Source organism: Silurus meridionalis, chromosome 17 (assembly GCF_014805685.1).
Source record: "Silurus meridionalis isolate SWU-2019-XX chromosome 17, ASM1480568v1, whole genome shotgun sequence".
Lineage (NCBI taxonomy): Eukaryota > Metazoa > Chordata > Actinopteri > Siluriformes > Siluridae > Silurus > Silurus meridionalis.
The window spans coordinates 17,667,038-17,692,397 of record NC_060900.1 but is presented as its reverse complement, the minus strand read 5'-3'; the positions used below and the strand labels follow the sequence as shown (position 1 = coordinate 17,692,397).

The following is a 25,360-nucleotide window of genomic DNA, read 5'->3' as shown; positions in this document are numbered from 1 at the left end:
TCATAGTACAGAAACTGCCCTAGTTAAAATCACTAATGACCTGTTTTTAGCTTCAGACCAAGGCTTCATCTCGCTGTTAGTTTTACTAGATCTTAGTGCTGCGTTCGACACTATAGATCATGATCTTCTCCTAGATCGCTTACAGAATTACATTGGCATTCAGGGACAGGCATTAAGCTGGTTTAAATCCTACCTGTCTGATCGTTACCATTTCGTAGATTTAAATGGAGAGCTATCCAGGCTAATGCTAGTGAACTGGGAGTTATTTTAGACAGCAACTTATCTTTTAAAAATCATATCAACCAAGTTACAAAAACAGCCTTCTTTCACCTTAGAAATATTTCTAAGCTAAGAAATATGTTGTCGAATAGACTACAAACTACTGCTACTCACTTATAAAGCACTAAATGGATTGGCTCCCATGTATCTCTCCAGTCTTCTAACACGCTACAATCCGTCACGCTCCCTGAGATCTCAAAACTCTGGGCTTCTAGTAGTTCCTAGAATAGCAAAGTCCACTAAAGGTGGTAGAGCGTTTTCACATTTAGCTCCTAAACTCTGGAATAGTCTTCCTGACAGTGTTTGGGGCTCAGACACACTCACCCAGTTTAAGTGCAGATTAAAAACATATCTTTTTAGCAAAGCCTACACATAACACACATCACATCATAACCATGTGCTCCAGAACATCTGATCACATGCACATTATCAACTTGTGCTGTTAATATCATGAACAGCAGCTACGCTAATTCCTCTCCACTGCTTCTCTTTCTCTCCCCATCCCGAGGCTTCCTGAGGTTTGGCCAGCTCCAGTCACGTCCCACCTCATGAAGATTATGGACTTTAAAGAAGTAGATGCCAAACTCGCAAACATCCTGAACCATCTAGAGACGTACCAGTGCCAATTGGATCCCACTGCATGTGTGGAGTTTGACATTGGACTTCCTGAAGTGTTTAAAGGCTCTGGCATGGAGAAGTTGATGCTGGATCTGTGATGATCACAAATGTTGAGCTCAGTAGCTCCTACTTTTATACCAAAGACTGTTGAAAGAACATTTACTTATAACCTTATACTCCAGTGTTCATGTTAGTTCTCACTCTCCAGTGTTCTGTATTGTTGAAAGATTTATGATCAAACTCTTGATGTCACCCAAATGAGGATGGTTTCCCCTTTTGAGTCTGGTTCCTCTCAAGGTTTCTTCCTCATTACATCTAAGAGAGTTTTTCCTTGCCACAGTCGCCATGGCTTGCTCATCAGGATAAATGCACACCATTTACCTTGACTGTTGATTTCTGTAAAGCTGCTTTGAGACAATGTCTGTTGTGAAAAGCGCTATACAAATAAACTTGACTTGACTTGACTTGACATAAATGAATGAATGAATAAATGAAAGAATGATGATTTGATAAACAAACGAATGATGGTTTAATTGAATGCATGATTGAATGCATGAATGAATAATGGTTTGAATAATGTATAAATGAATGAATTAATGTATTTCACATTCGCGAAACCTTGTTGATTATTACCCATTATTAATAAATTCATAATCGAACTCTATATACAGTATTCAAGAAAAAGCCTAGGCTGTACATTAAATATGGAATGTTAATGAACATCAAAAAATAAATAAACATGGACATCAAAGACGTGTAAATGTAAAACTTAAAAAAAGAATGTATTTTATAAATCAAATCATGCTGAATACATGGCCGATTCATGATTTCATAGCAGCAGCCATGTATAATTCAGCTCTATCGACCTGTAATAATCCACGCTTCTTAAACGTGAGGCTGACTGCGTCACGTGAATTGGTTTCGGCCAATCAAATGAGCCTCCGTCCTCACAGGGAAATCAACAGAGGGAGAATCTCCGCTGCCGAACACAAGACGCAGCAAAACACTGTGTACGACCCAGTTAGTGCGCAGCTGCAAGGGGCACGAACGTCGACGTTTCGAGCTAAGCTTCCCAAAATATCGTGGGAAACGATGTTTTTTTCTTCAGGATTGACATAACATTTAAAGGTATTGTGCACGTCGTCCCCCTAATTATACTACGTGCTAAAAATGCATGAACGAAAAGCGCGTTGTCGGAGTTACATAACTCGCGCGGCGGTGACCCAATTTCTCTTCTGTCTCTGTCTCAAAGTTTTTCACTAATGACTGGCGAATAATGTCTAAACGTATTATTACTGAACAGTCATAGCGTTCCTGGTGACGTTTTGTTACATTTTGACTATTCAGTAGGTGTGTGAATTTGTGTTTTTTGGAAGAGTCTGTTCAGTTTCACCCAGTTTGCGTTGACCTAATTTCCACTCCATAAGATGTTATGCGCATTGAGATCCTGAGTCATCACATCATTTCCATATCTGCATACTATCCATAAAGACAGGAAACGATTAACAGGAGACAAGCACTTCCATGTATTTCTTTTTTAATCTGTCTTACTTAGATGTTGTATAAGATGTTGTGTAAGGTGCAATGACAGTCTAAGAACGTAAAACTTGGGTTTAAGACTCCTATTATTATGTCTGAATCTGTTGAATGCTCCAAGTTATTATATTAGGTCTAATACTCAAACTCATTATATTATGTCTCATACTCAGGGCACATGGAGAGCAATCTGAAGGAACGAGAATAGGGAAAATGGTGTTTATTATACTGTTCGATCCTCCATGCAGACATTAGGGAGATTGATGAAATACAGATGTTGACATGCAGAGACTAACAATGTTCTTGTAGTTCGTTTTTAACAAATGTATCCATATGGAAATACCTTTTATTGGTTCATTGATAGACTAACAGCTGGAACCAAATTCCTTGTGTGTGTCAACACACTTGGCCAATAAACCTGATTCTGATAAGAGCAAATGTCTGCACCTGTTAAGACTTCTTGCTTCTAATTATAGTAACCACTGCATTAATGCTTTTCTCAGACAAGTTGCTTAGAGTTATAAAAGCCAGGCTTTGTTGTAGTGTAACAGTGTTAGAGCACATGTTCCCAAACTTGGTCCTTAAGTACACTCTGTCCTGTACATCTTCATAATTTCTATGCTCCAACACACCCACTTTACAGTGTAGCAACTGTAGCACGAGAATATCATTGTGTATACATGCTTAAAGTACTGTTTATGCACATGGCATTAAGTCTGAAACTAGAAACCACTTTAAATCAGGAATGGCTGATATGTGACTGTTTAAATGGGTAAGGTATGTTAGCAGGGAAAAAATGGACAGGACTGGGGGGACTCCGAGATCAGGGTTAATGAGAACCTGGGTGAGTTTAAATAGATGATCAGCTATACTATAACCTATATTATATATGTGATAATTATTAAATAGTTTCCGACAAGTGTTTGAAATCTCTGTTATAAGCCCCCTGCCAGCATGAACATTGATACTGTGTCAGCACTTTGAATCAGACTTCGATGCAGCCAAGACAAATGAATGTCACAGATTGAGATTTCTGGCACAGATGGACAGGATATGTGCCAGAAGTTGAAGTAATCCCCATTCATTAAGGAAAAGAGTTTTTTAGCAAAGCATAAAACTACTCTGGGTTTAATGGCAGGCTTGGATAAACTTGGTAAGGTTTCATTTTACTACATGCACCTAATTTTCTTTTAAACCTCTTGTTTAAGTGGTAATGAAAAATAATGTAATGTACACTTGTTTTGTCCAATGTCTAATTTCAGTGTGATCTATTCTGGATTATCTATTATTTTTTGTATAATGTGTAAGGTACATACATTTTAGTTTTCATCATGTGTTATAAGAATTATTAAATACATGCATTACATATTATGTACAAAATGCTTAATGTATAATAATCTAATAATTATTAATAATTAAAATGATCTGTGATCATGGTGATATTTTTACTATTTTAGCCTAATAGTATTGAGTTTAGCTTAATTCATTGATTTGCTCACAGGACTGTTTTTGTTTCTGTTTTTCCACCTTGTAAAGCCAACACTCTCAATATGGCCCCAAATTCCATCCATTGGTTTCGGAAGGGCCTGCGTCTGCACGACAACCCTGCACTTCAGGAGGCATTGCGGGGTGCAGGCACCATCCGCTGTGTTTACTTCCTGGACCCCTGGTTTGCTGGGTCCTCCAACCTTGGGGTCAACAGGTGGAGGTGAGTGGGTCTCTGGGTTTTATGTACAACATAGGGTTATGTTAGCTGGTAATTTGTTCTGAATGCTAATGCTAATTTGTTATGAACAAATTAGTATAGAAATGCTAATGTGTTATGAATATACATTCATACATTTTTAATTGTGTTATGACTATTTTATCACTTTCCAACTAATCTTAAATGATGAAAGTGTGATAAAGGAAATTAGGGCCTTTTTTGTTTTTACTTTAACTTGAGTGAGAGTGAACCACTCACCTAGTACACAGTATACCTGGATATGTAAGTGGTTTCATTTTCTTAATCAATTTATGGAATGCCTAATATACATATTAAGTAGACTATTGGCACCTGAGGCATTGCATATCACAGATCAGTTTATAATTTATTTATGAACCTACATTACTATGTTGTAAAGGTGTTCTTTATGTGGCGTACAACTAACAGTAGAAACTGTATATTCCTGCAGTATACCGATACTGTAACATTATATACTTTAGATAATATTAGTATATTGCTTTCTTTCTCTGTGATTTCACATAACTGCCTTCTGTTTTTTTTCTTTTTGCATAGTAGAGCCAAGTAGAATGAGATACCTTCCTTAGACCTGATTCTGTCACACTAACTAATCATTTCCATATGGTGTTATTTTAAACATGTAAAGCCACATGTCAATTTGACCAGACTGGAGATCACTGCTTTGCTAGCACGATTGCTGATTCTCATGAGAATGTAGGCCAACTAAGAGATTAGCAGATGCTGCAAGTGGAAAATCTTTAAATCAGTGATTCATCCCAAACTCAACACAATCTGACACAGATCATGTTATTAGTCTTTGCTTATTTTCTTGAATGGAATGATTTAGTCTGCTTTAAACAGCAGTTTACCAGATAGTATCACATTAAAAGTAATATACCTGTGAGAGCACTATGTCATAAGCTGCATATGTACTTGGTATCCATAGTCTTGGTTAATGTTTTCAAAGAATTGTGTTGTATAAATCTAATGTGCTGCAATATAAAAGCAAACATTCTATGAACTTATTAACACTCAGATAATCTAATAATTGAGGTCTTCATTATAATACGCAGGTGAGTCTCAGCTGTTTTTTTTTTTTTTAATATATATTTTTGCAACGTTTGTTGCAAGTCATTGTCACAAAAGTGTTGAGGTTGGAAGTATAAGGGTCTATTGTTAAGAATTGACTGGAAAGTAAAATTTTACTTTTGATTTACAAATGTAATTAATTGTATCTCTTGAGGGTTTAAATTTTTTTTGTCTCTCACACTAAGAAAATGCCACGTAACTTTTTCTGTAAAGCATGATGTACACGCTCACTGATTTTAAGTCTCATGTGCAGGTTTCATTCATGAAATTTATGTCATGTCTCATGGGCTAGGTAATAACCTATTTTTTCAGTGTTTTTAGCACTTGTAGGTCTTAGTGGTTTATTGAATACATTTTGACCTACTTCTATTATATTTAAGGTGTATACGCAACAGGTTTCATATGACATCGCTCCTGAAAACAGTGAAAAACAATTTGCCATCCTTTATGTGTTCATTTTTGTTGCATGTCCAAAGTGTTCGAATGTGATGCCTCGATGTCACCTGAACAATACAGACCTACAAACAGAACAAAACCTACAGACCAATCAGACAAAAATGCCTTTAATGTTTAAACATTATAGTCACAATTATTCTCTCCCGGTTTTTACTTTAGTGCTCATTAATTATCTTCAATTACTTTAAAACCTCCTGTCACTCCCACTTTTGTCACACACAGTCACATGACCCAGAGAAATCAACGCCAGAAATGATCAATTGTTTTCCTTTTGGAAGGTACAGTTGTGTTCATAATAATAGCTATGTGTTAAAAAAGTGAGTAAAGCTCAAAATCCTTATCATAACTTTTTTTTCAATCTCTGGAATGCCATAAATAGGCCCAACACTGTAGTATGAGAAGCATCCCTATATCATGATGCTTGTGCCACCATGTTTCACTGTCTTCACAGTGTACTGTGGCTTGAATTCAGCATTTGGGGGTCATCTGACAAACCATCCCCGTTTGCATCCCCTTGACCCAAAAAGAACAATCTAGCTTTCATCAGTCAAATGTGTTCTTTGGCAAATTGTAACTTCCTCAGCATGTGTCGTTTTTTTCAACAGTGCGATATTGCGGGGGCTTCACATAGACGTCTTCTAATTGTTACAGTACTCACAGGTAACTTTAGACTTCCTTTGATCAGCCTGGAGCTGATCATTGGCTGAGTCTTTGCCATTTTGGCTGTTCTTCCATCCATTTAAATGGTAGTTTTCCGCTTTTTTCCACGACTTTCTGGTTTTGGTTGAAACCATTTGAAAGCATTTTTTTTATAATTGTAGCTGAGCAGCCTATCATTTTCTTTATGTTTTCCCTTTTCTAATCAACTTTTTAATCAAAGTGCGCTGTACTTCTGAACAATGTCTGGAATGACCCATTTAGTAAAATGTTTGCCATGTAGAAATATAATTTCTACCAAAAACAGTGATTGATCTGGTTAGTGATGTTGCACTGCTATTATTTTAAACACAACTGTATAAGAAGTTCTGTTGTAGTTAAAAGCAGGTCACTAGGCTAATTTTATGCCCTCCAGTGGCTGCAAGCTTGCGCATTTTTTATGTAGGCCAGGACAGTTATATAAGTCATGTATGACTTAGTAAACCATTGAAAAATGTTTCAAACAACCCATTCAGAGGATGCACACTGTAGGTCAAACTATAGCATGAGTTTATATAATAACGTAGCAATATTTCAAATATTCAAATATTAATTTTGATTTAAGTTTAAGCATTTGGATGATTCATTGTATTTCCTAACATTCACTGATTCTGCTAATAGTAAGGCATGCTTTTATGAATGAAACTCAGAAAAATGGTGCAGTTGAGTCTCTATATGGGAGTTTTATAATGGAAATGTGCCAGGGTGGGGACAGTTTTCTATGTGGAGCATGGGGAGCTTTGCTGTCTAGACCCTAATCACGGCTTTGCCAGCAGACTGTCTGACTTTGGGCTCAGTCTGTACATTTCAACCAGAACACAGACACAGGTGGGAGGTTAACCAGGCCAGGGGCATGTGCTAAACACCAAACTAATGATTTAGAGTACATATGCTGTTTATTTCCTGAAAATGAAGTCCAGAATAATTGCAACATAGTCTTATAGTATTTTTAACCAAAAATAATTTATTTGTTTTCTAAAAAATAATCCCTATTGCCATTGGTTTATCACTGTGATTTTTGTGTTGGTTTCACAGTTAAAACTTGGAAATAAACAAAAGGTTTTATAATTTTGAAATAATTAAAACAAAAGAAGTAAAGTTGACTGTGTTAACTGCTTTGTATAAAGTTTAGGTTTTTCACATGATTACTTTATTCTGTTGGAACATGTGTTCAGATGACATGACCGATGAAATTTACAATGAATCATAAGGTTTTACACACTTGTGGAGTCCATGTCAGTTTAAGTGCACTCTTTATTAAAGCAGAAAGTGGACATACTAAATATTCAGAATCTAAAATTCTGTTAAATATTTACAAGTTTATTAAAGTTATTTTCAATAAAGTAATAAAAAATGGTAAATTAGAGAAGAATGCAAAATAGAAGCAAGTTGACTGGTGATGTCAGACCATACTCTTCTGATCCTTTACATGTGCTCCCCAGTCCAAAGTGTAAACAAACATTTGCTTCAACCAAAAATACCTCTAAACCTCTTCAGATCCAGATGGGCAGTGCGTGAGCAAAGCTGCGAATAGAAACTTCTGGCAGCACTAGGATAAGACCACAGCTTACTAAGAATGGCGGCTGTATATAGAAAAGCTTTAGAATTTAAATCCTGCAAAGGAACAGTGTTGCACGTGCAGTCAGGTTTAGAAATGCCCTGAATAGTCTGCATGTCTGCATCTTTCCCCAACTTCGTTTGCCATTTACAGGCAGTGCATCCATTGAACACTAGAGGGTAGTGCAGTTACAAGATAAATTCATGTCTACTAAGCATGTAACTGGGGCTGAATAAGGACTGGTAGTGTGACTGAGTACACGCAAAATGATTTTATGGAGGTTTTTTGAACGTATGTATATATTTTGTACATATCAGAGGTGTCAAAATCAAATTCTGGCTGAGCCAGTTCCTGGTATAAATTGATTGGTAATAAGCTAATCATTAAAATAGTTGATGAACAGTGAACTCAGATACAGTGGAACCCGGTTATCTTGCCCTCGGTTATCTCGACAACCCTATTAAGTCGACGTTTTTGAAGTGGAACCGCCAAATTCTCGCTTTTTCTAAGCATTTTTTATCGGTTATGTCGACTTTTTTTATGTCGCCGAACCCTAATATCTCGAGCACAAGGGGGGAAAAATTAGAAATTTTAACGTCAGTTATGTCGATCGGCACTGTGCAGCCGCAGAAGAACTCGCGAAAGTGGCGGAAAAATCAAACCTTACAGATACTACAGGTGTTTGTATTGTATACTGGTGAATCTCTGCTGTTAGTAAGTGCACATATGCATTTTTTTGTTAAATGTTATGCGATGAACGGAGCGCGACGCTCGGCTTCAACTCCTTACCGGCGCGTCACTTCTTACCGAGAGCCGTGCTCCTTACCGAGCGGGCGAGCAGGGTAAGGAGCACGGCTCTCTGGTGAGCGACGCGCCGGTAAGGAGCACGGCTCTCTCGGTAAGGAGTTGAAGCCGGGAGCTTCAGAGAAAGCGGCCGAGAAAGCACCTGCCACGCCACCTTCGGCCGTTCACGTTTGAGACTTTTCTGTCCCTCGTTTTTGGTTTCGGGTTCGGTTTTGGATCTTCTGGGGTTTTTTTTCCGGCTTCGCGCCGTGCCGCGTCGCAGTATTTTTAATTTCCTATTTTCCATTCACAAACTCTCTCTCTCTCTCTCTCTCTCTCTCTCTCTCTCTCTCTCGCTCGGCTTATCTCCCCCTCGGCATCGCGGACGTAAGTTTTTTCGGACACTTTGCTTTGTGTGTTTGTGCGGATTACTTCAGCCTGATGGTCATAAGTTTTCAGAAACTTAGTTACTGTTTTTTTTCTTTTCTTTCCACATGTGGACTAAATGTGAGACGGCACTGTGCAGCCGCTGTTTTTTTTTTTTTTTAAGCGATCTGTGTGTTTATAATGTTGGAGAATATAATAAAGGTTTGTATGGAGAATGGACGGTGGTTTGTATTGTATACTGGTAAATCTCTGCTGTTAGTAGGTGCACTTATGCCTTTTGTTGTTAACAAACGTATGTACATTTTTATAGCATGCCTTCTTCAAACAAATTGCGGCAACGCTGTTGTGTAAAAAACCCTTCAAAAACACGTGCATGCACATTCTCATTTATTAACGCACATCATGTACATAAAGAAATTTCAAGCACGTTAATATACTGCCGCCATTTTGTTTTCGTTTATCTCGATCATCGGTTACCTCGATGCTTTTTGGCGACCCCCTACGACTTCGACATAACCGGGTTCCACTGTATTACAATTCTAAAAAAATAAAAAATAAAAAAATAGAACCACAACGAACAAAAACTTTTAGTGCATGTGCTAGTAGTTGAGAACATTTATGATAGTGATCAAAGTTGTTTAACAAATGCATTTTTTATTAAATTACATTTTATTAGCTGCCATTTACTATTGTAATAAATAGGATAAAGCAATCAAAGAAAGATAGATGGTAGAAGGGTATCCTAATAAATTTTTTTCCTAATTGTTTACTGAATTACTGAAATGCTCTGTAAATTGTTTTATCACTGCAAGTATTTATTCACAACAGTAAAGAATTTGTAACAGGCCAAGCTCTGTTTCTTTTTTATTTATTTATAGATTTCTCCTTCAGTGCCTAGATGATCTTGACTCCAGTCTCCGGAAGCTCAATTCACGCCTTTTTGTTATCCGAGGTCAACCAGCCAACGTTTTCCCACGACTATTTAAGGTAAAATTTGTTATATTTACCAGCCACCTCATATTCTTAAGAAACTACTCTTGAGCAATTTTTGCAGGCCAGGTGAAAATCTGAATTTTCTTATAAGCTTTTTGTCTTTGCTTTTTGCACCTTTAGGAGTGGGAAATATCCAGGTTGACCTTTGAGTATGACTCAGAACCTTTTGGGAAGGAGCGAGATGCTGCCATTAAGAAGCTTGCAATGGAGGCAGGGGTGGAAGTCATTGTCAAGATCTCACACACGCTGTACAATCTGGACAAGTATGAACTTTTTTTTTATCCTTGTTATTAATATATTATTAACAATCAGTAGTATTAAGTAATACATTGATATAGTCATTATATTAATATATTAATGCCTAATTATCCCTAACTAATAACATATTACTAAAATTCTGAATATAAACATCATTTTGATGGCTCTGTGGATGGTTTATAAGCTTTTATGTTGAATTGCACAAACTGAACAATATACCGCTTAGGTGCTTCCACTGCTTATTCACTTTTTCTATGTTTTTCCTAACAGAATAATTGAGTTAAATGGCAGCCAGCCACCCCTCACTTACAAGCGTTTCCAAACTCTGATCAGCCGTATGGACCCACCAGAGATGCCAATGGAGACTCTGTCTAGCTCTCTTATGGGCTGCTGTGTCACACCTATATCTGAAGACCATGGGGACAAATATGGCGTGCCTTCTCTTGAAGAGCTGGGTGAGATTTATTTTAAATTTCTTCTCACTTTTCTGCTGACCGAATGTTCTGATAACCAGTGAAAGCAGCAGCGGGAATCAGAATCTTCTCAACCATCTTTAGGGCACAGATATCTCTGCTTTAGTTGTTGAACTATCACCAGGTTGAAAGAACCAACTGTAGAGCTTCCACTGGAGGGTAGACACCAATCCCTGGATTAATATATCTGCAGCACCATTGCAAAGCCCTGACAGATGAATTGAAGTGCATAAGATGAAGAGAGTTGCTTTCACTGGTGTTGCACTGTTGGCTGATATACTGAATGTTAACATGGCAACATACAAGAACCAATAAAAAGGACCAGGACCAGTTAAAGACCAGATGGACCACATTCAGCGCCGGATGGTAGATGTACCTTACATTAAAAATAAATAAAGATTTGATGAATGCTGCATGACCTTGCATAATCTCAAATATCTTTGTCAGTGCTGCTGTTTTAATTTTATATGTAGAAGGTTTAGTGGGATCACAGTTTTTTGTAAGGTGTGTTACACAAGATTTTACATTGTGATCTCAGATGATAAAGAAGGTATTTAAGCATTCTCTTGAAAAGACTTGCAGGATGAGCTGAAAGTAGCAGAAACTGCACTGACACAGAACAGTAAGCAATGAGCCTTACCATAGAAGGTAAAGGTGCTTGCTTTCCCTAGCTAATTTAGTGACTGTATTTATAGACACTTTAGGAATTAAAGAAGTGAGGCTACCAGAAGAACCCTGTAAATCATGTTTGCATGTGTAATTTGCTTTGATATGTGATTAATCTGATAAAACCACCAGTGATATAGTCCAGTGAATGTCTATGTAGTGTTAAGAATTCTTATACTGTCTTTTTGTAGTACGTATAGGCTACACAACTGTATTTGCAAATAGGTGCTAAATATTTAATAATTATTCCATGCTAATCATCTCTTTTTCTATAGGGTTCGACACAGAAGGACTACCCTCTGCTGTGTGGCCAGGTGGGGAGACAGAAGCACTAACAAGGATTGAGAGACACCTAGAAAGAAAGGTACAATAGTTTGGTTATAAAGGAAAGTCTTGACTTAAGCAGTAGAAACTGAACAGGAATTGTCCTACATGCAAAGTACACTATTATGTTTATTATATAAGCTTTTTATTGTTTTGTTTTTTTCTTTTCAGGCTTGGGTAGCCAACTTTGAGAGACCAAGGATGAATGCCAACTCCCTGTTGGCCAGCCCTACAGGCCTGAGCCCTTACCTTCGCTTCGGCTGCCTCTCCTGTCGCCTCTTTTATTTCAAACTCACAGATCTTTACAGAAAGGTTGCCTTCTTTCTTCTTTTAAGTGTAGAAACTTACAGGATGAGAATATTTTATATTAAACATTAAGTATGTATTTTTCTTATTTGCTGTTTGAGGGAGTTATAAAGTTTATTTCGAGCTTGCCTATTAATGGAAACATGGAATATAGTTATGTTTTTGATTCAACTACATCAATCACTTATTTTTCCCTCAAGGTAAAGAAGACTAGTACCCCTCCCCTCTCCCTTTATGGCCAGCTGCTATGGCGAGAATTTTTTTACACCGCTGCTACTACCAACCCACGATTTGACAAGATGGAGGGCAACCCCATTTGTGTGCGCATTCCCTGGGATAAGAACCCAGAGGCACTGGCCAAATGGGCTGAGGCTAAAACTGGTTTCCCATGGATTGATGCAATCATGACCCAGCTAAGACAGGAGGGCTGGATCCATCATCTGGCTCGTCATGCTGTGGCTTGCTTCCTTACCAGAGGAGACCTGTGGATCAGTTGGGAGGAGGGCATGAAGGTGCTTTGCACATTTGAAGAAAAAATTATATATGCACTCAACGCTTATTAATGCAGTTATTCAGTCAGCCAATCATGTGGCAGCAGCACGGTGCATAAAATTATACTGGTGCAGATTCACTTTATGTTCACAGCAAATGTCAGAATGGGGAAAAACTGATCTCTGTGATTTTGATTGTGATATGGTTGTTGGTAAAGGAAGGGTTGGTTTTAGTAGTTCATAACAAGCTGGGATCTCCTAGGATTTTCACACACATTATTCTCTAATGTTTTTTTTGTTTGTTTTCTGCATTTTTATCTGTGCAAACTCCAGACACAAAGTCAGAGAGCACACTTAATAATTGACACTCCTGACCTGTACATTGATAATTTTTTGGATTTTGCTGTTGCCACTTGATTATATGATAATATATGTAATTATAATTCATAATTTAAAATCAACAGTGTAGCTGTTAATCACAGTATGAACCATATGGTAATGTATTTAAATAGTAATTTTGTAGGGCACTGTGGCATTGTAGCAGGAAGAGCTGCCACTACAGGATTGCTGTGCATTGTTTTGCATTTTTTTGTTTTGTTTGCATGGGTTTCTTCCAGTTACTCCTCTTTTCCCACCATCCAAAATATAGTTATAGGTAAATTTCCTACGCCAAATTCCCCCTAGATGTGAAATAGCATGTGTACATATATATATTATATGTACGCATATAATATATATATATATATATATGGATCAATAACATGATGTGCTATCAAGTGTATATTCCAGCCTTGCATTCAGTTTCCTGGGATAGATTCTGGATCCATTTTGTTTATAAATAATAGCTTTGGAAAATATTTATTTCTTGTTTCTTTTGCAATTAGTCAAGATTCTTGTTTTTAATTTCAGAATATAAATAGCAACGTTTTGGAGTTCCATGATCCCAAGTGCATCCTCTTTAAAAAGACTTGTGTTTGAGTCAACATGTTTCATGTTTGTCCTCTTTCCCGTTTTTGTTTTTCCAAGAAGTTGAGGAGTCAATTTATAGATGTAGACAATTTCTTAATTGCATTAAAAAATGTTATGCATGTTCCAGAGCACAGTAAAGCCTCTATTTGTTAAAGGATTTAGTATCCTGGCTGCATAGGCCAAAATATTCCATTCAGGATTCAAGGCCACTTGTCAGTCTCCATACCTTGGCAATGGGTGTAAAAATAGGATTATTGCATATGCATATGATTGCATGCTGAAATAAATAGTTAGTTTCTACTGATGTTTACCTCCAGCAGGGCTGAGAAATAATGCAAAAAAATGATGGTGTTATAGCTATGTTTTCAAAATAGACTCAACTAGTGTTCACTGGCCCATATGAGTAAGTATTACAAACATTACAGTTCTACTACAAGAGATGTCATCATGAGAGATATGTAAGTGGATATATAAAAATTGGTTTAAAGTGACGTTTTTCTATTGGAAAAGACAGTGCAAGTTGTGTTGTATATAGTTCCAGTTATTGTGCTCCATCTGCAAAGCAGGTCTAGGAAATAAAATCTTTTTTTTTTCGACTAAACTTGGTAGAAACCCATTAGCCTTCTCCATGAGTAATGCAAATTGGTTTTGGTTGAGAGTGTTTTAAAGTTTGTCAAAACTGTTTCTGACCTTCATGTAATATAATGGTCACCCATTAGGATAGGAATTTGGTGCTCAACAGTTTGGTCATCTTTTAATTTTAACCAATTAAAGAGGCACGAGTAAAGAGTCTTGAACTTTAGACAGATTTTGTTGACCATTATTATGGCTAATCACTATTTGAATTGACACTCAGTGCACAATGTCAGTGTTCGGAAATGGAGCCATGCTGTGGCTAAACTCATCAGCTAGCAGGCCTTTGACAAGCTGTTTCCAAGCTGTGGGGAGCACTATGTATGAAAATGCTTGAGTGATTCTTATTCACAATTGACAGCAAGATCATTTGAGTGATTTTCATACTCAGTAGGGCATGATTTTATCTATGAGCGCTGTCTATTTTTGTTTGAGGTTTTGCACTGAATTAATGGTGATTGACCTGGTCCCCTGGTGGTCTAGTGGTTAAGATGCAGCGCTCCCACCGCTGCGACCGGGTTCGATTCGGTCAGGAACCATCCCAGCCACTCTCAGTGCCGGTCCCAAGCCCGGATAAATTGGGAGGTTGCGTTAGGAAGGGCATCCAGCGTAAAACATGTGCCAAATCAAACGTGCGGAGGATCCGCTGTGGCGACCCCTAACGGGAGAAGCCGAAAGAAAGTTAGTTAGTTAGTTTTTAATGGTGATTGACCTCATGGCTAATTTGCTATTGGGACTCAAGTTAGACGGTTGTGTGTACTACCTTGGCACAACAAAGTGGAGGACCATAAGTCGACATCGGATGAAAGGAATGGAAAGAGGACAAACATGATATAGAGGGGTCCATTTTATAGGTGATGCGGTGATGTCTTTGTTATATGTTCTCAGCAGGGAATCAAACACAATAATATCCGTTAGTTCTAAAGGTTCTAGTTATCCTCCAATTAGTCATGGAACCATAGTTATATACATACATGTCTGTTCAACCAAAAGTAAGATTTGTATTCATTAGTGATAAATTAAGTAAAGATGAACATCGTTTGCATATAATCATAGACTGTGTTCCATCCCACCTGCCATCACCCCCGGACGCCACTATGCATGCGAATACTTTCTGCCAGGGGTTCGATGTATAAGGTCAAGAAGAGCGACGACAGGGGACAGCCCTGTCGGCAGCCTCTTTGGATGGAGAATACATTTGATAGTGAACCATTTGTATTAACCACAGATAATGGGCTTAAGTAAAGAAGTGTCACTAGTCTGATGTAGTTAGAGCCCAAATTTTATTTGTCCAGCAGTTAAAATAAAAACCTTCTCTGCGTCCAAAAATATTATAGCAGCCAGGTCACTATGTACAGTCAAATGGTGTATTATATTCAACAGACAAAGCAGGATTTAATTAATCCAGTTTAGTCAGGTTTAATGACCTCTCCATGTGATTAGCTAAGGCTTTGGCCACAATTTTAAAGTCTACGTTAAGTAAACAGATAGGATGATACAATGCACAGTCCTTTTTTGAGGATCAAACTAATAGAAGCAGGCCTCCAGGAATCTGGAGTAAGACTGTCAACTACTGGCATGAATATAGGGGACAGCACATGCCAATTTTTTCTTTTTATAAAATTCCAGAGGGAAACCATCCAACCCTGGTGGCCTCCCACTAGGCATAGATTGAATAGCTGCAAAGATTTCTTCTTTTGTTAGAGGGGTATAATGAAAGGCCTAATCCTCATCTGAGAATGAAGGTACGGGCATCTTATGCAAAAAAGTGGCAGGGTCTTGGGGTGTGCAAGAGGAGGTCTACAGATTCTCATAGAAATCTTTTAAATTGGAAACATTTTAGCTGGATCATTTGAAATTATTCCCTCAGCAGTTTTAATGGCCCTGATGGACCTTTCAGCTTGTTCACAGTTGAGTTGATATGCAAGTAGGTGATTAAGTTCATTCCCATATTGATAAAACCATTGCCCGCTAAACATGATTAATCTTTTTACATGTTCCGAATAGTTCAAGTTTATCTTAGATCTGGTTAGAAGATTCCAGTTGTTTTGTGTGGGTGAAGTTTTATGTATCAGTTTCGAACTTTCAACTTCTAATTTTAACCTGTTCTCAGCCAGAAGTTTATGCCATGTAGCAAAAGAAATAATGTGGCCATTCAAAATGGCCATAGCTGCATCCAATTTGGTGGCACTGTTTACTGGACAGAACTCACTGTTCTGCCAGTACTTGGATATATTTTCTTTAAGAAACAGGCAGAAAGAGTTGTCATTAAGGAGAGAACTATAACATTTCCAGTAAAAAGATTTTAGGTTTAAAAATTCTATTAAATCTAAACACACAGGTCCGGAAGAGCGATAGGTCCAATTTCACTGGATCTTACTCAATTAACGAATAGTCTAATCTGGAATAAGAATTATAGGGAGAAGAGTAAAATGTATAGTCCTTGACACCTGGATGTAGTTCTTTCCATATGCCGACTAAGCCTGAAGCATGACACATATTTAGCAGAATTTGTAAAGAATTAGAGATTGATAGATCATAGATGATTTTGCGAAAGATGATCTGTCTAACCTTCCATCCATGACACAATTAAAATCCTCATCCATAATCCCCAGACAATTACACTCATGATTTAACAATAGGACCATCTTTGATATAAAGTAAGAGCTGTCCTCATTTGGGGCATTCACATTTAAAACAGCAAGTTTCCCCAAGATGTGACCAGAAATCAGAACAAACTTGCCTTCAGGATCCTGTTCAGTCTGTTCAAAAATAAAAGGAACATTTTTATGTAATTATAAATTAAAATAGTACTTGGTAATGGATGCAGACTGGATACAGTAAGGGAACCTTACTGTAACTTATTAGTGCAGTTCTGTAATAGTCTCTATTTACTGAAATGTTTATTTGTTTTTGGGTTTTATAACAAAAAATGTCTTGCTTTATTTGGCTAGTCTGTAATGGAAGCTGTGATCGACAGGTTTTTGAGGAGCTCCTGTTGGATGCAGACTGGAGTGTGAATGCAGGAAGCTGGATGTGGCTCTCCTGCAGCTCTTTCTTTCAGCAGTTCTTCCACTGCTACTGTCCAGTAGGGTTTGGTCGGCGCACTGACCCTAATGGGGACTTCATTAGGTTGGTAATGTTACCCTTTCACGGCTAGGTAGTAAGTAGCTATTCAGACCTGTCATTAGTGATGAATCTCACTAGAAATTACTTATTGCTGTTGGAAAAAAATCCTTGTTTAAGAAATATAAAGAAAAGAATAATATTAGAAAAAAAATTAGAACAGCTATTTTTGGAAAAAGGGGTAAGTTTTTTTTTTTTTTTTATTGTGATTGTTATAGGTCATATAGAACTCAAGCTTTTTAAACAGTCTGCTGCTTTTCCTTCTGTATAGTTAAATACTTTCAGGTGAAAGTTTAATGTATAAATGTCTTGTCTTGTATCTTTACTATCATGTCTTCTTATTTTTTTTAGCAAGTGTATTGTCATTAACATAATATTTTAAAAGTCTGCTTGTGATATGTTTATTTGTTGTCTTCTCTGGGATTGGGTGAAAAGTTCAGTTTTTCCTTTCCCCTTTGTAAATTGTGGTTGATTGCTTTTAAGACAAAAGCCATTCTTAGCCAAAGCATTTGGAAGCCTGTTGGCTGTGATTCTGGTTGAAGCTTCATGCTTTTTCTCTGGGCAATACAGTAGCCTGTTCTTTAGCTCGGTAGCATCTCGTTTCATCAAAAGCGATTTTAACCACTTGGTAAGGAAATACTAAGCCTGGCCTGCATTTAATACATGGAGAGTTCCAATGCATTTCCCAGAGGGTATGTTGGGAGGTGGGGTCCAAAGCTTGGGATAACAATACTTCTATTTAGCTTTGGGCAACTCCTCTTTAACAAGCTCTTTATAAAATGTTTTGTGGAGTTCTTGGTGTTAAATGCAGCCCTGCCTGTGCAAGAGAGCAGTAACAGTGTAATGTTGTTTGTGAAGTTGCTTGATGAGATTCCTTCATTTGTTTGAACAGCAAGTACAACAATATTTTTATGTACTCAGGTTCATGTAGGCACTTCCTGCAGAAGGACAATGTAAATATTCTGTTTATTTTTGTCACTTGTCCAGGCAGAATATGAATGTTCCTGGCGAAAGGGTTGTGGTCCCTTTTGGCAAAACGAGGGGGCACCCAGCAGCTGAGGACAGTATACTGTGTTGCTCGTTTGACAGCTAGCAGGTTTCTCTGCCTTGGCTTGGGATCACAGTTGTCTCAAAAGCGATCAGTAGCAGTGCGAGGGGCAGGGAGTGAACCTGAACCTCTTACTTAACCCTGAGTTTCAGTTGGGCAGAGTGGGAGGGTTAGGAGCGGGGAGGTGATTGATTGGATGGATCTGGCGGACTCTAAGAGGGTGGGAAGGGTTGGACACTGCCTCTGCTTTCTAACGCGTGTTATAGTAGGAATCTCCGTAGTGTCTCAGCACAGGCAGAAACTGTTGGTTTTTACTGCGTCCGCCTGTCCGCAAGCATTGTGGTGACATCGACCACCTTCTGTCCAGGCTCTGGTAAGGTGGAACTTGTAGGTAGGTGGCCTTTCTCTGTCCTGGGACCAGAAGAAAATCCATTCAGCCACACGTTCTGAATTCAAATAGGGCTTTTTGTGCTCTGATCTCTTGGCTGGTTCTTTATAGTGGCGTGGTGACGTGCTTAAGTATCATAACATGACAAAGATCATCTGTAACTACATTGTGAGAAAAAACCTTAAAGCAACAGCATTCGACTTAATTGTTAAAAACCAGCACTTTGATTATTATTTCAGAACAAACATTTATTTATCTTTAGTTTTAAAAGACAATTGTGAGTTTAATTATGTTTATTTTCCCCATCAGTTTCTGTGTAGCGATGAATTCTGTGATATATGAAGCACTTGATTAGAGAAAACCTTGTGAAATTGCATATTGATACTGAAGCCATCTTTGCTGTAATGGGAATCTGACCACCACCACACACATCCCCTCCTGTATCTATGATGAGACTCTGCGGTTTAATCTCTCTTTGTCCTTCCAGACGCTATTTACCTATTCTTCGAGGTTTTCCGGCCAAGTATATCTACGATCCGTGGAATGCCCCAGATGCAGTACAGACTGCAGCAAAGTGCATCATTGGAGTCCATTATCCGAAGCCCATGGTGAACCATGCAGAGGCCAGTCGCCTTAACATTGAGAGGATGAAACAGATCTACCAGCAACTTTCCCGATATAGAGGACTAGGCAAGTTTTTGGACAAAAAGCTCTGTCTAGGTTGTTGGTTCTAATTATGTACGTTCAATTAAGAATTTTTTATGCACGAAAGACACTAGATTCTGAGTTGACCACGTGGCCTAGTGCAAACAGTTGTAATCCATGCTGCTTTTTCTTTTTTTTTTTCTCAAGCATTTGTAAATTTAGTTTGTTCCATTTGACTTCACAGCTCTGCTTTCAGTGTACATCTGTGTATTAGACCCTTTGACTGATCAACATTTTTTGTTTATTATTATTGCCCTTTAGTTTCATAATAAACACAATGAAATGTTCTTAATTTTTGTAGGACTTCTGGCTTCAGTGCCATCCACACACAATGGGAATGGGAATGGAATGGCATACTCTCCAGGAGAACAACAGTCTGGGACCAACACACCAGGTGACAATCAACAGTCCTCATTTTCTTTGAAGTTCCCACCATAAAATGGGCAGATATTTAGATGATTTTTTGGTGATTTCCATCAGTTATTGAATAAGACCAGAGACATATTATATACAGCTATGCGCTTGGGCATTCCTGGACAAATTAATTTTTTGTTATATATACTGTAGTGAAAAGAAATAAACATTTTCTTCAAATATTAATGCATAGTTACTTTATATTTGATTAAAAGTTAAATGGTGATTGTTATCACAGATATCACAGCTTACAAAGGCTGTATGCTTGCATATTAATAAAAGAACTGAAATTTTTAAAAAAAAGGTCATTTTTGAATTGCCTTCTAGTTCCTGTGCCTAATTTACAAAAAATGTTTTTCCATCACAGTTTTTCAATTATTGCACATTAATCATCATTAATCACTATCATTAACAATTAAAGGTTCAATCTGCTCTTTGCAAATGGATAAGGATACAAGAAAAGCAATACTTATCTTTTTTTTTTTTTAAGTCTATACCTTTTTTGTAACTTGCACTTTGATAGCACCAGTCATGCCAGGTACTTCGGCAACTAATGGAAACCGAAGTGGAAGTATTCTACTAAACTTTGAGGGTGAGGAACACCAGGGACCAAGCAGAATGCAGCAGCAACAAAAGCTAGGTGAGACAGAAACTATGAACTGTGTTTCAGGTGAGATGGCTTGTTATGGTAAACACTTGATTTAAACTAAATAGTATTATAATGGGACAGTACACTCACTCAGCACTTTATTAGGATTACTATAGTACTGAGTTTTTTTTTGGTTTGTTTTTAAATGTATTAGAAATGAGTTTATTAGAGTGACATTTGGACATGTGCAGAGGAGGGTCATGGGGTATATCGGTAGGAAAATGCTGAGGATGGAACCACCAGGAAGGAGGAAAAGAGGAAGGCCAAGGAGGAGGTTTATGGATGTGGTGAGGGAAGACATGCAGGTAGTTGGGTTGAAAGAGGCAGATGTACAGATGACAGGAGGGTATGGAGACGGATGATTCACTGTGGCGACCCCTAATGGGAGAAGCCGAAAGAAGAAGAAGGAGGAGAAAAAGAGGAAGTTTTTTAAATCCTTCTGATCAATGTTTGATTTTTCAGGTGTACTTTCATGCTGCAAATCTTCCATTCTACCACAAGGTGTCCTACTGAAATGAAGAACAGTGACTTCATTGTCATGTTCATGGAACCAGTTGAAGAAGCTTTTGCTTTGTGACATGGTGCATTATCATGCTGGGCATAGCCTTTAAATGTTGGGTGAATTGTGGCCATATTGCAATGTAGATGGTTAGCATCAATAATTAAGTAGGCTGTGGCATTCAAACAATTATTAATTGGTATTACCGGGCCCCAGTTAAGTGTGGCAGGAAAACGTCCCCACAAGCCTGGACTGTTGGCAGGTCACCATCACTGCATACCTCAAAATTGTTTTTCTGTTATAAATGGACATTCGGTGCCACCCAGATGAGGATGGGTTCCCCTTTTGAGTCTGGTTCCTCTCAAGGTTTCTCCTTATGCCATCTCGTTTTTCCTTGCCACAGTTGCCACCGGCTTGCTCATCAGGGACAAACTTACACATATAAAGAACATCTTATTCATTTTTATCAGCTTTGAGCTTTGAGACTATGTTCATTTTTAAAAGCGCTTTACAAATAAAAATGAAATGAATTGAATCAATTCTACCCCATAATTATCCTTACATACATGGGAATAAAATGTCATTCTACAGAATAATGGTACATGACCAAAACTGTGTTTAAAAGGATTACAATATACACTACACAATACCACACCACCATAAGAGTGCACTGGGTAAAGATGACAAAACATATGAACAAACTATCATTGAAAAAGAATAGCAAAAAATGGGGGAAAACATAAAAATGTAAAAGAAAGTAATAAGCAGAGAGAACATGTGTCTCTTACCTGAGGAAAAACAAAAATTGTAATAATATTCGCAAAACAGTTTTCAGCTGCACAGCGTATTCTGTTAACAGTTAACTTTATTAAGTAACACAACAGGCTTCAATAAAGCCATTATATAAATGTTTTATTGTTTTAAATGTTGCATTAACACAGAATTCAGTTATTGTGATGTGGTTACAGGTGTGCAAATGGGGAGCATTTTACAGCTTCAAACGCACCTCAGCCTGTCAGATTTTAGAAAAAAAAAGCTGTTTTTGTTTCAAAACACAGCACACAACTTTCGATGTTTTCATCTGTGACCTTTTTTCTGTTTCAGGACGTGCATTTCACACAGCAGGACGTGTCACATGTAAGAGGGAACGAGAGTCGGAAAGAGACACTGAAGGAGACGACACACTCCCCACTTCTTACAAGCTACAGCGACAAATTGCAATCACGACTGTGCATGGCGCCAATGGCAGCCAGCCCGATATGGTAAATAAACATGTCATCAGCTAATAAAACATATTAAATCGGCAAATCAGCTATAATTCAACTAACTCTATTCTGCATTTGTTTTTCAGAAGAGCTAGATGGACATATCAAATTGAAGTAATCCTATAAGCAACCACTGACTTTAATATGAATAAATGAATATGTGTTAGAATGCATACATACATATATGATGTCAACATTTTTGCCATTTAATGCAGGTAAATACTTTTTTCTAAGAAAATGAACTGCAACTGGCACTATAGTATTTTATATCAAAAAGAATATAACAGGCAGCAAAATTGTAAAGCAGCCAGTGTATTTGAGTATTTATGTGCATTAATAAACGTCCTACTAACTCATTTGCCAGCTACAATTGATTGCAAAGGTTTGCATACCCTTACTTCTAAATGATAAAACCAATAAACAACATTTATTGTATTGCAATTAACAGTGAATCATTTCTACATAATAATTCAGAATATGATGTAATGTGTTATTGATGAAACAATCACAAACAAATGTATTTTTAAAGAATATTTTTCCACTCTATGATCATGTTGTGTCAATTTTTTCTATTTTTTAATTTTCCAACTTGGTGTCACCAAATGCACTTTTTTACTCTGTTCACCAGCTCTGTCGAGGTCAGTATTTTAAGTTTTAGGGTTTTTTTTTCTATTTTGCTGATTCTCAACTGCACCCAATTTCAGAGTCTACTGATACGTTTCATGTTGAAAAGAAGATTGAACAAAGTAAATCTGTCGAGCGGACATTGAGGCACTACAATTAATCATTTTTTGGGTGGAAACTTTTTAAATTGCTTATATAATCCCAACATAATTGCTGTAATGCCATGGTATAAAAGGCATTCAGTTGGATAGCCTGAAAAATTCTTCTGTACACAACATCCGGTTTGAATATTTTTACTCATAAAACAAGAGGGATGCAAACTTTTGCACTCAAATGTGTATTGAACAAACAATATCTGTCCCTGTTTTTTCCTCTTTTTTTTTTTTTCTTTTTCATTTCTAAAGGCACATTATAGTATATTTCATATTTGTAAGAGAGTCAGTACTTTTAGTAATGGTAATTTTTTCAATTTTGTCTGTTTTTTTGAAGGCAGTGTTCAGAACTACAAAAAAAGTCAGGATGCTTGCCTGGTAAATAGTGTAATATTGTTAAAATTTGAAAAAAACAACAGAAATATTTTATTCTAAGTGCCCATTTCTTTTTAATTAGGATTTAACCAACATCAGATTATTATTGGTTGCTTCAAAGTACATAGTAACACAATTTGTAAATCTGATTTCTTCACAAATTATTATAAACATTTATGGGTTTTATTTGTATTTATTTATTTATTTGTATTTATTTATTTATTTATTTATTTTTCTTTTAAAATTAGACCACCTAGATCTGACCTCACAGCCAGCAAATGCCTAAAGCACAACAAAATGCTGTTAAAGAATGGGAGTAACTGGAGGTGTTCACACCAGCTATTCATCGTAGTACAGATGCATACATATATAATATTTTTATTCCATATGTAAATGTAGTTATAGTTGTGCATATACTCTCCACCCTTTTTTTTGCATTGAGAAAATATATTATTGTAAATCAACTCTACTTGAACATATGTGGAGGCAGTTCAAAGGTATGTTTATTTTCCTCCTGCTAATAGTTTATTTGGTTCTCAAATATACCTGAGCCAAATCTTTTTTCTTATTTTTTTCAATTAATTAACTGGCCAAGTGTTTAATTTTACACTGTAAGCTGTGATCCATTAAATTACAAATATGGACCATCCAATTCAGCAGCAGTATTTTTGTAATAGAGATTGTGAGATTTTTCTTTTTCTATTTATTTTGTAATATCACCCTACATTGAAAACACTGCATTGTATATAACAGCTATTTCCAAAGCTATTTTTTCTGCTCACACCAAAATAACTAAGAGTAGACACCACAAAAATATGTTTATATAAATAAACTGAGGAAAACATGAAAGCACTCAAGGTGCATAATCGGCCATTGTGTTTATCTGATCTATATATGTAATTGCTACTGATAATATATATATATATATATATATATATATATATATATATATATATATATATATATATATATATATTCCCCTAGTCAAATGATAATAGCATCAGTGTTAAAGCTCTTACATCAATATAAATGTTTACAAAGTCACCAGTCCAGGTGCCCAGTAATAGTTCTTTGTCTGTAACTTGTAAATATAGGCCATAAACCTTATTCCTATATGTGCTGTGATTATGCAGTGGTATTTGCTGAATTTGTGTTTGTGTTATTCTAAATGCTGTTGCCATAGTTGCATCTGTATTGCGATTGGTGTAGAAAAAGGACTGTTATTACCAGGGGTAAGGATTGTCTTTATTTTTGAATGTTAATGCTTTTAATCTTCCTGTGTGCTCTTATAGCTGTCTGAATTTTCCACAGCAAAATATGACAAGTTTATTTTTCCCTTTCCTTGGATTTGTTGTGCTCTTTATATTTCCTTTATGTGAAAAGTGTTTGACTTAGCATTTTTTTTCTATCATTCAGTCTTTAAAAGGTCCTTGTGCAACAAGAGGTTGAAGACAGAAGTAAAGTGTTGAACAATTTTTGTTGTTGTTGTTGTTATTTATTGTGTCCTGCAGCTGATTGGCATCTCATTAATGGTTTATTCCTGCTTTGCACCCAGTATTCCCGAGTCTCAGAATCCACTTTGACCCTGACCAGGATAAATTTGTTACTGAAAATAATACAAAGTAAATTACAAGCAAATTATTTTACAAGTAAATTATTTTTGTATTATTTTCAGTAACAAATTTATCCTGGTCAGGGTCAAAGCGGATTCAGAGACTCGGGAATACTGGGTGCAAAGCAGGAATAAAGCATGAATGAGATGCCAATCAGCTGCAGGGCATCAAAAACACAAACATTCACACACATAGTCACATTTGAACAATTTAAATATACCCAATCGACCCACACAAGGAGATTTGTTGTTGAAATAAAAATCT

General features: G+C 37.0%; 1 protein-coding gene across 2 annotated transcripts; it reads left to right on the top strand.

Annotated features, from left to right (window-relative positions):
- The first annotated feature begins 1,840 nt into the window (after positions 1-1,840).
- cry3a (cryptochrome circadian regulator 3a) lies at positions 1,841-24,958 on the top strand. Of its 2 annotated transcripts, XM_046870716.1 has the most exons (14): positions 1,842-2,025; positions 3,970-4,141; positions 10,004-10,112; positions 10,239-10,381; positions 10,647-10,831; positions 11,791-11,879; positions 12,011-12,151; positions 12,346-12,657; positions 17,219-17,370; positions 19,288-19,490; positions 19,807-19,899; positions 20,443-20,559; positions 22,172-22,329; positions 22,419-24,958. In XM_046870716.1, exons 2-14 carry the CDS (start codon positions 3,984-3,986, stop codon positions 22,425-22,427), a joined length of 1,869 nt encoding a protein of 622 aa, XP_046726672.1. In that variant the 5' UTR covers positions 1,842-2,025; positions 3,970-3,983; the 3' UTR covers positions 22,428-24,958. The 2 variants fall into 2 exon arrangements, with proteins under 2 accessions (XP_046726673.1, XP_046726672.1); XM_046870717.1 differs by lacking the exon at positions 20,443-20,559 and having other exon boundaries at positions 1,841-2,025.
- The last annotated feature ends 402 nt before the right edge of the window (positions 24,959-25,360 follow it).

Bases quoted from the DNA above. Each gene is read 5' to 3' on its own strand.
- cry3a (XM_046870716.1), top strand. From the start codon at position 3,984: ATGGCCCCAAATTCCATCCATTGGTTTCGGAAGGGCCTGCGTCTGCAC. The intron at 10,832-11,790 runs GTGAGATTTATT...CTTTTTCTATAG, and splicing joins GCCTTCTCTTGAAGAGCTGG to GGTTCGACACAGAAGGACTA. The intron at 19,491-19,806 runs GCAAGTTTTTGG...TAATTTTTGTAG, and splicing joins TTCCCGATATAGAGGACTAG to GACTTCTGGCTTCAGTGCCA.